At 36.6% G+C, this 13,982-nt stretch overlaps 1 protein-coding gene across 1 annotated transcript; it reads left to right on the top strand.

The window, feature by feature from the left end:
- Positions 1-781: 781 nt before the first annotated feature.
- LOC113717320 (uncharacterized) lies at positions 782-13,637 on the top strand. Its single transcript, XM_027242115.2, has 12 exons — positions 782-973; positions 1,157-1,270; positions 2,060-2,107; positions 2,430-2,471; positions 2,942-3,061; positions 3,205-3,350; positions 3,432-3,579; positions 3,653-3,736; positions 6,182-6,297; positions 6,420-6,481; positions 12,860-12,950; positions 13,147-13,637. Exons 2-12 carry the CDS (start codon positions 1,165-1,167, stop codon positions 13,372-13,374), a joined length of 1,191 nt encoding a protein of 396 aa, XP_027097916.1. The 5' UTR covers positions 782-973; positions 1,157-1,164; the 3' UTR covers positions 13,375-13,637.
- The last annotated feature ends 345 nt before the right edge of the window (positions 13,638-13,982 follow it).

Here is a 13,982-nt window from a genome sequence, read left to right as displayed (position 1 = left end):
AATGTACTTTCTCTTTTGTGCATAGAGATAGGAATAGATGTGCACATAGTGTAGCAAAATTTGCTGTAAAGCTAACAACAAATGTTGAATGGGATGTATGTTTTCCCATGTGGCTCCAAGAGGAAGCCCAAAGTGACTTTAGAGGAAGCGAATCTGATGTATCTAAGTCTTGTACTCCCTCCCTTTTTTTATAACTGACGTTTAAGGTTTTGCACACCAATTAAGAAAAGCTTTTCATTACTTAAATTTGTACACTACTTTCTTTTTGTACCTTCATTAATTGTCCAATTATTAGGAGAGAAGCAATAATTACTAGGAGTAGTAATTAAGAACCATGTACTGGAAAAGAGAGATAAAAGGGTAAAATTGTGAAAAAATAATTAATACTGCATGGGGAAAGTAAAACGACAGATAAAAGTACACTGGAGCAAATTTCTTAAACGTCAGTTATAAAAAAAGGGAGGAAGTAATATCAAGTTTACAAAATGAAATGAAGTTATGATGTTTCGACCAAAAAAAAAAAAAAAAAAATCGAGACATGTGCACATATCTCCACTTATTTGTGCTCGTACGATCCTATGTGTACACAAGTATTAATATGTGCACTAAAGGTAATTTCATAGTTTTACTTACAAAATATATTTTTTTGCTATTCATGAACAATAACCCATATCTCAAAAGCCAAAACCAAATTAAGTAGAAGTTGAACCCTCTTGAGTATCCATTCTTCCCATTATTTTTTTTTTCATTTTAAATATTCCAGAAAAAAAGAGCCCAAACTCTGAAATGTGAAGAATTGCCGTCCCTACTTCGGTGGCTTATGTTTTCCTGTCTCCTCTCCCAAACTTTCTCCTCCTTCCTCTTCCAGACACTCAGCCGCCGATCTTTCCACTGCCCGCCTCTCTTCCTGGCCGTCCCTTCTGCTTCCGGCAACTGCCAGTCCAGTCGCTGCAGCTCCCCTTCTACAAAACAAGTAAGAACTACTAATTCAATTGTTTTTTTTTTCTTAATTGATTTTCTAGTTGTATACATTTAGTCAATCCGTTGATTCTTATTTCTGGGATATGAGTAGAGTTTTGAGAGAATAATTTAGAATTCATAAACCCTCAAAGAATCCTATGGTGCCCTTTCTCTGAAGCTATTTTATTTCTTGTAGAAAGCACCATGAATGCCCCTTCTCCTGCTCATGATGAGGATCCAGTAGAAGATGAAGAACAACTTTTTCTTGATGAAAATGATATTATCCAGGAAATCCCTGTTGATGAAGAAGGTCATTTTCTTTATTTCACTGTTTAAATTGATAAAGTACGTGTATAATCATCCAGTGTTTGATGTCTTAGTTCATGCTCATTTGGTTTTTATGTAATAGATTGGTTTTATGTTACTCGAACTCTGTAAAGTGTCTAATTAGTCAAGTGCCTGAAAACAGGATTTGGGGACATTTCTAAGACTGGATACGGGTTGTCCAAGAGAATAGTATAGGCTACAATCATTTAGCAGACAAACAACAGTAGTTTGATCAATATATAGGACCAGTATGCAGATGATTATAAACACCTGAGTTCGGCTTTTGATTCTAAAAAAGCTGTTATCTTCAATTCACGATTGCTTTTCAAAATCTAGTTTTAGCAGCCAAAAAGCTGAAAATCAGAAGCAGCAAAATAGGTGATTTTAGCTTCTGCTTCTAATTAGAAAATCAGAAGCAATTGAGAACATGCCAATAATTGCTAGTAGCCAAACATTGAAGAACTTGTGTGATTCCAGCGACATTGAATGCTTGCAAGCATTTAGAAGAACTTATCTTTTCTCCTCAATTATCATGCTGGGGGGAAAATAGACCCTTGCAGCAAGGCATCCTCAGAAAGTCAAAGCACGTAATGTATATTGACCGTGTCAAGTAGGTATCAGGTATCAGTACCAGTGTTGTCAAGTCTCGATGCAGGTAGTGGGCTATTGAAGAGTCCGAGTAACATATGATTGACTTGTTCATTCTGTTTAGAACTTGTACACAGGAGAAAAGTTTATATGTATCTCGTTTTTTCCCTTTGACTTGGTGCAGAGCTTCCAGACATGGATAATGATGAAGGTTCTGATGCTGAGCCCCGTGGTAAAAATTCTTTTAGACTTTCTCTTGATACATGGCTACTCTTGTTATTATACTAGAAATTTTGTTTTGATACACAATATTTATCTCCTCATTTAGTTGTTGGTCAATGCAATTCTTTCTGACAAATTCTAAGATCATGGATATTCCCTCTGATATTCATTACTGCTCTTCTTGTTAAACATTTGGTAGTCTGATAGAAGCATATGTTTCTCTGTTAAAGCTACTTTTGTCATCGAAGATTAGTTATTAATGTGATTGAATTTCTCCTTTTCCTCCAATTCGTAGTGCTCATTGTTACACTGTCTTGTTTTGCTGGTTTCAGATGAACCTGATGACTCAATTCACATATTCACTGGTCATACTGGTATGGAATGTATTTCTGTATTGTTTTCGTTTATATTTCATTGGAGTATGTCTTTATTCTCCTGGATCTATATGTTGGATTTGACAATTTTAATAAACTCCATAGATCATGTCATATAATTATATTCTTCTTTTTATAAAAATATGTTCTGTTCAGGAATGTCACCACATTCAAAACGAGTTTTTCAGGTAGTTTCTCGAAAAGAAACTTTTCTGAAACACTATCGGAAAAGGGGCTAACTGCACCTGATGTTTGTATGAATAGCTTGTTCTTTCAATAGTTGATTTGCAATGACCTTCAGCTTTGTAGTTACATGATTTGCATATATTTCTGGTTGCTTGTCTGCAAGTAGTTTCCTCCTAGACAGAAAATGTTATTGATACTATTTTCTAAGGCACTTCATCATGCTACTTTTAACATATTATCACTTTTTTTTTCCTGAAACAAGTACTTCTGTTTTTCTCTTACAGGCGAACTGTACACTGTGGTGTGCAGCCCAACAGATCCTAACTTAGTGGCTACTGGGGGTGGAGATGATAAGGGATTTCTTTGGAATATTGGTCAAGGTGATTGGGCTTTTGAGTTACAAGGTATATAACAAATCAGGAAAATTTAGTTCTTTTTGCTCTACTTGCTTTTGGCATCAAAACAAGGTTCAATGTCTTCTTTTACTCATAATGCGTTAAGTAAATTTTTTTGGCCATGCACGTTGGTCTTTAAAATTTTTGTGCAGGTCACTCGGATTCAATATCAAGTTTAGGATTTAGCAATGATGGTCAGTTGCTTGCATCTGGAAGCTTTGATGGACTTGTAAAAGTGTGGGACATGTCATCGCGAAATCTGAAATGCACACTTGATGGTCCTGGAGGGGGTATTGAGGTGAAACTTAGAAAGTATCCCCAGTATGAATCAATTTGATGTACTGTGAGTAGCGTATTAACATCAAGTATGATTGTTCAGTGGGTCAGGTGGCATCCAAGGGGACATCTAATATTGGCTGGTTCAGAGGATTCCACTGTATGGATGTGGAATGCTGACAGGGGTGTTTATCTCAACATGTTTGCAGGTCATAACAGTACTGTCACTTGTGGTGATTTCACTCCAGATGGTAATGCCTTTTTCTTTTTCTGTTCTGAGGATGAATGTATGCCTCCTATATGTGATAACATTTGCTTTTTAAGGTAGAATAATTTGTACTGGCTCTGATGATGCAACAATGAGGATATGGAACCCAAAGAGCGGAGAAATCATTCACGTTGTCAGAGGTATACTTCTATTTATTTTATTCTAATTTATTTTTTCTGCAAATTTTTTTTGGCAACTTAATGCATCATTATTTTTAGGCATGAGATTGTATATCAAGCTGAATATTTGTGTGGAAAAGTAGGCTTAGGTGTCAGAGTGATAGCCTTTCCTCCCTCACTTTGTTACTGTTTAAAAATATTTTATGGTATGTAGTTAAGGTAAATGGATACTGGCATTATATGGCATTATATGCATATGCTGAGGTATCAGTGGAGCAAATGATGTATATTAGCCATCATACTGAAATAGGTTGTGAGACCAAGATATAACTTGCGCAGTCTCAGTGCAGATGTGAAGAGATATACTGCTTAGATTGGGTGTATTCAGTGGGTTTACATAGCTTTTTTTCAAGCTGCCTACTTGTTATAGTTCATGAATGAGTTGGGTCAAATTTAGGTCAAATCTGTTGACCTGACTGACCAACTTTTTTCCTCTTTACTCCCTTTGGGCTAATATTTTAACATTTATCAGTAGTAAAGTAGTTCTGCTGAAAGAATTCTAATTGTTTTAATAGAAAGTAGATCCAGTGAGGGACATTGTTTTGCAAAATGGTTTCATAAGTTAGAAGTTCACTGGTAGGATGTGTTGTTGCTGAAGAATTGAAATGAAACTGGTAACTAAGTCGAAGTTTTTACTTATTTAAATTCTTAAAGCTACTTTCCTAATTGGTCAATGTACCACGAAGAGATAGTATTGCCCAACATGCAGACTTTGGTCACTTTGTGTGTTTGAATTCAGTTTAGAACAGCTTCATAACTGTTCTCGTATGGACTATTTTGTGCATACCTGAAACCAGCTTTTTACCATAGATTCCAGCCACTTTTGTTGGCCTCAAATTGGTGCTAGGTGCCTGTTACCATCTTTAGGGCTGGGAAACTTGTTAGACAGTTAGAATCTCCTTATTTTTTTGACTGACACATTAAGTTCATATCTCATTACTTCTCCCATGTAATATGAGGAAAAGATAGAACTGCATTGTGGATGTCTTGAACATATGAGCTGAAATAACAGAACCTAATTGAGCAATAAGGTACTGTTTACAAAAGCAGTTACTATGAGAGAATGCCAAAACATTTGAGCATGTCCTTGCATTCAGAGTAAAACCCACTGAAGACATCTTTCGAGTATGTTTGTTAGTCTTCTTGAACTTGGACCTTAATGCAACTGTTGTTCCTGGAAACGTTCTTCTGGGCAAACAAGAGCAGTCATGATGCGTGGCAGATTGTCATGTAGTTCCTACCCTAGCAGTGACTGTAAATATTATGACTGCATGTTGTAGGGCTTTGAGCCTATGTAAAGAAATGAAGGTAATGTATGGGTTAGCAGATTGCCACTTGTCAAGTACTTATTGGTAGAGTTACTAAGCTCTAGTACTAGCTATACTGCATTTATTGTCATGCCATGTCAAAAGGTTATTTGCCCACAATAGCCTGGAGTTCATGCCTGTCAGCCTCGGATCTTGTATTTTGAGCATTTCAATGTGCATGTACTTTGACCTTTTTCCTAGTAGAAGTGTTGTACATTTGTTCTCAGGATTGTCGCCGAGGTTTCTGTATGCATTGGATGAACATGTTAGCCAAACATCTTGGATAATCAGGGAGTTAGTAGGATCCTTACTAGGGTATATGGGTGCTCTATCATATTTAATAAGAACCTCTTAGTAGGATCCTTGCTAGGAATATGGGTACTCTAGTATGGGTTTTAATTTTAATAGCAGGGGGGGGGGGGTGTGATTTAAGAAGCTGGGAGGGAGAAGGGGGATTTGAACCCTAGTCCTCTAAGTCTTGGTGCCTTAACCTAAGCCACTAGACCAAGGCCGTTTTGGTGGGTGCTCTAGTGTAGTTAATAGTAAGCTCTATATCTGTATGATATGGTCATGCAAGCCCAAAGCAGGGATTGGAAGGATATGGTTTTTTTCCAGGAATACACACTGCAATCTTCAAAGACAAAATGGAATAGAATTTTACAAGAAGGGAAGTTCAAAGGCTAATGACCTCTTCAGGACTAGAAGGTTCTGAGAGCTTGAGCTGGAAGACAGCAGCAAAGCTATCAAATTTGCCCTCCTAACTATGTCATGGAAATTTGTTAGCAGAGAGTTTGTCTTGGATTAGAATGTCAACCATAGCTTAAGTACATAGGACCTTATGAATTAACAAAAGTACATGGTAGGACCTTCTGAATTAACAATGTATGATATGGTCATGATTGATGACTTATCTCTCTTTCCATTTTCATACCTCCATTTGTTTATCTGCTGACAAGTCATCTTTGTGTAAAAGTTAGTTTTCACTGCCTGTATTGGCTGTGTCTTTTATTTTGTGCTTTTTGCCTTATATCTTTTGTTCTGGGTAGACATTGGCTCATCTTTATTTTGCTAACAAGTTCTGAACTTCTATCATCTTCAGGCCATCCATATCACACTGAGGGATTGACATGCTTGAGTTTAAGTTCTGATTCAGCTGTTGCTCTTAGTGGTTCAAAGGACAGTTCTGCTCACGTGGTAAATATAACAACAGGAAAGGTTTGTGTCCTTATTGTACTAGTCAAATATTTCTCTGTCTTTTGCTCTACTTGGATTAACCAAGATTTTATGGCATTATATCATTAGTTTATAACTTCTTTTTTTCTGGTTGTCATACACAGGTTGTTGGTTCACTGAGTGGTCATTCAGATTCTGTTGAATGTGTTGGATTTGCTTCTTCAAGGTTTGTTTTACTTCTGACATTTGTCACTACATTTCTTAGCATGTTCTTTATATTCTTAGTTAGTGGTAGGGGGAGAGCATAAATAGCTAACTCTCACTAAGAGCACCATATATTCTTAAGAATAGAAATGCGGCCAGGATATTTGACTATGGTGAACCATACACATAGCTATTTGTAAACTTTTAAAAAGAAAAGGAAATAAACAAAAAACTCTGCTTTTCTTTGTTTTCCCACACATCAAATATGCTTACAAGGTAGGCATTTATAGGACAGCCCTATCATAGTTCTGCCACAACTTAAGGTAATAGAACCATGATTTTATGGATTACATAATCAACTCATATCCTATCTTTTATTTTAGTTAATCTATTCAAACTTGATTGATCATAAGCAAAAAAATCCCATAATCATGGGAGGTAATATCTCTCATAATCATGGGAGATAATATCTCCCATAATCATGAGAGATAATCATGGGAGATAATATGTCCCATAATCATAGGAGATAATATCTTCGACACCCCCCCTCAAGTTGGTGCATATATATTTATCATGCCCAACTTGCTTGTAAGAAGTTCAAAATTGGTCTGAAGAGTCCTTTGGTGAGAATGTCAGCTATCTGCTGAGCTGATGGAACGAATGGCATGCAGATAATTCCTCCTTCAAGTTTCTCTTTTATGAAGTAGCGGTCAATCTCAATATGTTTGGTTCAATCATGTTGCACAGGATTGTGAACTATGCTAATTGCCACCTAGTTATCATAATAGAGCCTCATTGGAAGTTCAATAGGTCTTTTCAGCTCCTCTAAAACTCTCTTCAGCCATAACATCTCACACACACCATGAGCCATAGCTCGGTACTCTGCCTCTGCACTACTGCGAGCTACAATACTTTGTTTCTTACTTCTCCAAGTAACCAAATTGCCCCATACAAAGGTACAATACCCCAAGGTTGATCTTCTATCAATGACTGATCCTGCCCAATCAGCATATGTGTAAGCTTCAATGGTCTTTCGATCTCCCCTTTTAAAGAACAATCTCTTTCTTGGAGTACTTTTTAAGTAACCTCAGAATTCGATATACTGCATCAAGGTGCTCTTCATATGGAGAATGCATAAACTGGCTCACAACACTCACTGAAAAAGCTGTATTAGGACAAGTGTGAGCCAAGTAAATTAGCTTGCCTACTAACTTTTGGTATCGAGTAGTATTAACTGGTGTTCCATCTTTTATATCTGCTAACTTGTGATTCGGATCCATAGAAGTGTCTGCAGGTCGACATCCACTCATCCCTGTTTCCTTTAAAAGATCCAAAACATACTTGCGTTGGGACACAACTATGCCCTTCTTGGACTGAGCTACCTCCATCCCTAAGAAATATCGTAGGGTTCCCAAATCTTTGATTTCAAAGCTAGAAGCAAGACTTTTCTTCAACCGCTCCATCTCAATTAAATCATCTCTTGTGAGAATGATATCATCTACGTACACAATGAGTACTGCTATCTTCTCGTCCTTGGAGTGTTTAACAAACATGGTGTGATCACTCTGAGCTTGGGTATAGCCTTGATCCTTTACCGACCTAGTAAATTTGTCAAACCAGGCCCTAGGAGATTGTTTGAGACCATATAACGATTTTTTTAGCTTGCAAACTCTAGACTGAAACTTCCCTTCAAATCCAGGGGGAGAATCCATGTACACTTCTTCCTCTAGATCTCCATTTAAAAATGCATTCTTGACATCAAGTTGTTGGAGTGGCCAATCAAGGTTTACTGCTATTGAGAGAAGCACCCTAATACTGTTTAATTTTGCTACTGGAGCAAAAGTTTCAAGATAATCGATCCCGTAGGTTTGAGTAAATCCTTTAGCCACCAATCGATTTTTGTACTGTTCCAATGTCCCATCGGAATTATACTTGATGGTAAAGACCCATTTACACCCTACTGTCTTTTTCCCTTGTGGCAGGTTTGTTACTTCCCATGTTTGATGCTTCTCAAGAGCATACATCTCCTCTTCAATAGCCTTTCTTCACTCTGGAACCTGTAATGCTTCCTGTACATTCTTTGGAATTTCCATAAAAGAAAGTTGTGAAGTAAATGCCAAGAAAGTAGGGATAACTTTTCATAAGAGACATTGTTAGTCATGGGGTGTTTGGCACAAGAACGCACTCCCTTTCGAAGTGCAATAGGAAGATCCAAATCAGCAATCTTTGAATCAGAGGAAACTTTATCTGAGGATTCAAAAACATCAAATTCTGCCCTAGGTTCAGATTCCTTGTTGTGAAGAGAAGGGGGAGCTTTATCTTTTCCTCGATGATTTTTCCTGACATAGGTTTTCAGGGTTTTTTCAGTTACATTCTCATCTTTTTCACTAAGAGAATTCGACTCTGTTATTGGCACTAAAGACAAGAGATCCTCTTCTAACTTCTGATCAATTTTTTCAAGTTTTTCAAAATCCTTTTGACGGGCAAATTGAAGAGTATCATTTGATTTTTCATGATTATTATCTTGAAAAGATTCTTGTTGAGGAAATTGTGATGTAGATTCTTCTAAAAAAATCAGAAAAATCGATTCTCTTGTCAACAAAATTTTGATCAGGAATTTGATTTTCAATACGCAAAACATCATCATCTTCTACAAGTTCTTCTACATGCCGAGTCCCCCCTTGAAGAGGATCTCCAAAAAAAGTTTTATCTTCAAAAAATATTACATCCATGGTTACAAACATTTTTTTTGGAAATGGGATCAAAGCATTTATACCCCTTTTGTGTGGGTGCATATCCAACAAAAATGCATATTCTTGCTTGAGGGTCTAACTTACTTCGACCTTGTTCATGATTGTGAACGAAGGCTATGCACCTAAACACCTCTAATGAGACTTCATATGTTAATCGAGAAATGGGATAAAGTGTTTTGAAAAAATTCAGAGGAGTTTGGAAATTCAAAGTTCTTGAGGGCATTCCGTTTATGAGATATGTAGCAGTTAAAATTGTTTCACCCCATAGATATTTAGGAACATTTCTTGAAAAAAGTAATGCCCTTGCCACTTCTAAAAGGTGTTTATTTTTTCTTTCAGCTACCCCATTCTGTTGTGGGGTATCATTGCAGGAGCTTTGATGCACAATCCCTTTTTCAAGAAAAAAACTTCCCAAAATTTTATTGAAATGTTCTTTTCCATTGTCACTCCGAACAATTTTGATTTTTTCTTGAAATTGGGTCAAAACCATGCTGTAGAAATTTTGAAACACACTTGCAACCTCTAATTTCTCTCTTAACAAATACACCCAACAAACTCTTGTTTGATCATCGATGAATGTAACAAACCACTTTTTTTCCAGATGGAGTTGAAATTCTAGAGGGACCCCAAACATCAGTATGTAATAGAAAAAACGGTTTTGAGGGTTGATAAGGCCGTATAGAAAATGTAGACCGATGATGTTTAGTCAATTCGCAGATTTCACATTGAAAGGAAGATGAATCTTTATTTTTAAACAAATCTGGCAATAAGTATTTCATGTCATAAAAACTAGGATGTCCTAGTCTAAAGTGCCATAACATAATCTCTTTATTACTAGTACTAGTAATAGAGACAGACCCATAAAAAAAAAAATAGAGACAGACCCGTAACATGTGTTTTTGATTGGTGTTGCCATATTTGATCCATCTTCAAGGAAGTAAAGTCCCCCATTTTCTCTAGCACATCCAATCATCCACCCCGTGGTCAGTTCCTGAAACTCACAAAAAGAGGGGAAAAAATTAATCCGACTCTTGAGATCCCTAGTTAATTTACTTATGGACAGCAAATTGCATGATAAATTTGGAACATGAAAAACTCTATGAAGTGTTAAGAGTAGGAGAGATGACAACGGAACCTATGCCAGCTATGACGGATAATGATCTGTCAGCAACCTTGACCCTTTTATTACCTGCACATGGACTGTAGGTAGAAAATAATTGTGATGAACTAGTCATATGGTCAGTGGCCCCAAAATCAATAACCCATACAATCCGTGGACAAGATGCATTTGATGTTTTACATGAAAGAGCAACAGTAAAAGGATTATCATTTTTAGCAAAAGAACAGAAAGGAGTGAAGCTTTTTGGCTCAGTGACTGAAAATTGTGGAGACTTAAAGAGTTTGTACAGTTGGCTTAATTGTTCCTTTGTGAAGGCCGGTGTTTCAGAGTCAGTTTGTTGCTTTTGAGAATCCTCATTCACAGTCTGCAACACCTTGCTATCACCTCCATTTTTCTTCTTGAAATTCGATGGTTTCTCATGTAATTTCCAGCACGTGTCCTTTGTGTGCCATGGCTTTTTACAGTGTTCACGCCAAGGCTCCCTTCATTTATCTCCGTCAAAATCTGTCCCCTTAGAAACCAATGCTGAAGTCTCAACTTCATACTCTGCCTTGGACTTTAGCATCACCTTACGCCTTGATTCTTCTCTTCTGACCTCAGAAAATACTTCACGAATGGAGGGAAGAGGCTTCCTGCCCAAAATACGACCTCATACCTCATCAAGTTCTTGATTTAGTCCGGCCAGGAAGACATAGACTCTGTCGTTCTCCTCCCGTTTCTTGTATCGAACACTGTCTACACGGCAGTCCCATCCATCTTCATAACAAATATCCAATTCTTGCCATAAAGTTACCATCTGATTGTAATAGATTGTAACATCTCTATCTTCTTGTCTTGATTCCCACAATTTCGTCTTGAGATTGAAAATTTGAGAGGAATTCTCTATATCCCGGACAGCGTCCCACACATCTTTGGCTGTGGGCAGAAATAAGTGTGGCTTTCCTATCGCTGGTTCCATAGAGTTTATCAACCAAGCGATAACCGGAGAGTTCTCTGAATGCCATCTCTTCAAATTGGGATCTTCAGCTGCTGGTTGTTGAATTTCTCCAGTAAGGTAGCCGAGTTTACCTCTGCCATCAATAGCCAGTTTTACGGATTGAGTCCATTCCAGATAATTGGAACCATTTAATTTATGAACGGTTATTTGTAGGGAAGAAGAATTTGAAGTAGAGTAATCTGTAGTTTGGATAACTACTGAAGACGAGGATGAGTCTTCTCGTGTGAGCAGTAGATCCAGTCATGGCTGCTCGGTAGTTCATGGCAGGAATTGGTACAGAGCTGGAGCTCTGATACCATGTAAACTTTTAAAAAGAAAAGGAAATAAACAAAAAACTCTGCTTTTCTTTATTTTCCCACACATCAAATATGCTTACAAGGTTGGCATTTATAGGATAACCCTATCATAGTTCTGCCACAACTTAAGGTTATAGAACCATGATTTTAGGGATTACATAATCAACTCATATCCTATCTTTTATTTTAGTTAGTCTATTCAAACTTGATTGATCATAAGCAATAAAATCCCATAATCATGGGAGGTTGGCATTTATAGGACAACCCTATCATAGTTCTGCCACAACTTAAGGTTATAGAACCATGATTTTAGGGATTACATAATCAACTCATATCCTATCTTTTATTTTAGTTAATCTATTCAAACTTGATTGATCATAAGCAATAAAATCCCATAATCATGGGAGGTAATATCTCTCATAATCATGGGAGATAATATCTCCCGTTGTCATGAGAGATAATCATGGGAGATAATATCTCCCATAATCATAGGAGATAATATCTTCGACACTATTATATGCATATAACCTGTTTATTGGGAAACACTTATATTTAGTTATGGTGAACCCGGCAATCTAGTCTATTGCCCACTTTGTCGAAATTGATATATCAGACAAGTTTGACTTTTGATCTTTGTATGGAACTTCAATGCTAAATTAATACATCAGAATTATTTTTGTGAGATCATACAAGATAGCAATTTCCAAGTTTTGTCAACTGCAAAGTTCTCTGCATTCTAGGTGCAAGTATTTGGATAGTATAAAAAAACTGGGGCAAAATTCAATTTCCTTAAGAAGGCTGTCTGTGTTTCATGTTGGTTGAAATGCTTTAGGAGCTTGTTTGGAGGTTCATAAGACATCTTTTATATGTTCCAAGTGCTCATACATGTAACTGTATGAGCTGCCAGGGTTGGATTCAAGTGGAGCTGTAATGCAGCTTTAAGTTTCAAATTATCTATCCCACACCTAATCCACTGATATTTCCATTGCTCTGCATAAAAGATCAGGTCAACAATTTCATGAGATTATTTAAGTGAAACTTTTTGTTGAACTTTGTTAACATGAGAATGGATTGTAACAATCTCCTGAGAGTTCGTTCTGCAGGACTCCTGTTTGTTGTTTCTTTCTTGTTTGAAGCCATTATGCAGTTAATAAACTCGATTTTTTCACCCATTTGTTGGCTACCATTATATAATACCTTAAACTACTATCTTGATTCAAACTTCGTCTGGCAGCTCTCCATGGGCAGCAACAGGAGGCATGGATCAGAAGCTCATTGTATGGGATCTTCAGCATCTGAGTTCTCGGTGCACCTGTGAACATGAGGTTGTCTTGAGTTGCTTTGGTTTTATATCCAATAAAGATGTTTCCCCCTTCATTTCTAGAATTACATTTACATTAGCTTTTTGACGAGTGACTAACGACTTGTGTTGGTTAATGCCATTGCTCAAATAAGCTTTGTGATTATCATCTGTCTTTTTCTTGCTGCTTTCCTATTAATTTATAATCTTCTGTCATGCAGGAAGGCGTTGCATGCTTGTTATGGCTGGGTGCATCCAGATTTTTGGCAACCGGAAGTGTTGATGGTAAAGTACGAATATGGGACAGTCTCTCTGGGGATTGCGTGAGAACGTTTAGTGGGCATGATCATGCCATTCAATCTTTGGCTTTGTCTGCCAGTGGGGATTTCCTGGTTTCAGTTTCTCTTGATACTACTGCCCGTGTATTTGAAATTGCAGAATTCAAGTAAGAAGACTCTTGTGACAGTGGAGGGTTAGTAATATGAAAAACAGACTTGTTTGTTTTCTTTCCCTAGATAATGTGCAACGGATGTTCATTTTTGAGTGCTGGTAGAATTTTTCCCATACAGCTTGATATAGATACGTAAGGCCTGATCTTGAATGCTTATTATTTCTGTATAAAAAATAATAATTTAAGAAGCATATATGTAATTGGTTTTATGGTTCCAAAATCAGCTTAATTGAAATGCAATGTAACTAAAAATTCTATCCATCTGTGCTGGAATTTTCATTTGATATTAGGGCATCCACAATAGTTTACACTCTTTACAGTGTAATTCACATGCCACGTCAGTATTTCATTTTCTCCTCTTTTATTACTTTCACTCACAATAGATTACACTCCACAAGGTGCAATAGCATGGATTCACAATTAAATCAAATATTTATTTTAATAATGAATAACTCATATCCCATAAATAAATAAGTAATTTTTAAAAATAATTTTTTAATTTTCAAAAAATAAAGTATAAACTTTCATTAATTTTTTTACCTTTTGAATTTTTTATTTTCTAAAAAGAATATTATTAATTTCTAAGTTTGAACAATATATCTTTTT

Source organism: Coffea arabica, chromosome 11c, assembly GCF_036785885.1.
Source record: "Coffea arabica cultivar ET-39 chromosome 11c, Coffea Arabica ET-39 HiFi, whole genome shotgun sequence".
Lineage (NCBI taxonomy): Eukaryota > Viridiplantae > Streptophyta > Magnoliopsida > Gentianales > Rubiaceae > Coffea > Coffea arabica.
The sequence above is the reverse complement of the archived record's forward strand: the minus strand, read 5'-3'. Positions and strand labels throughout refer to the sequence as shown.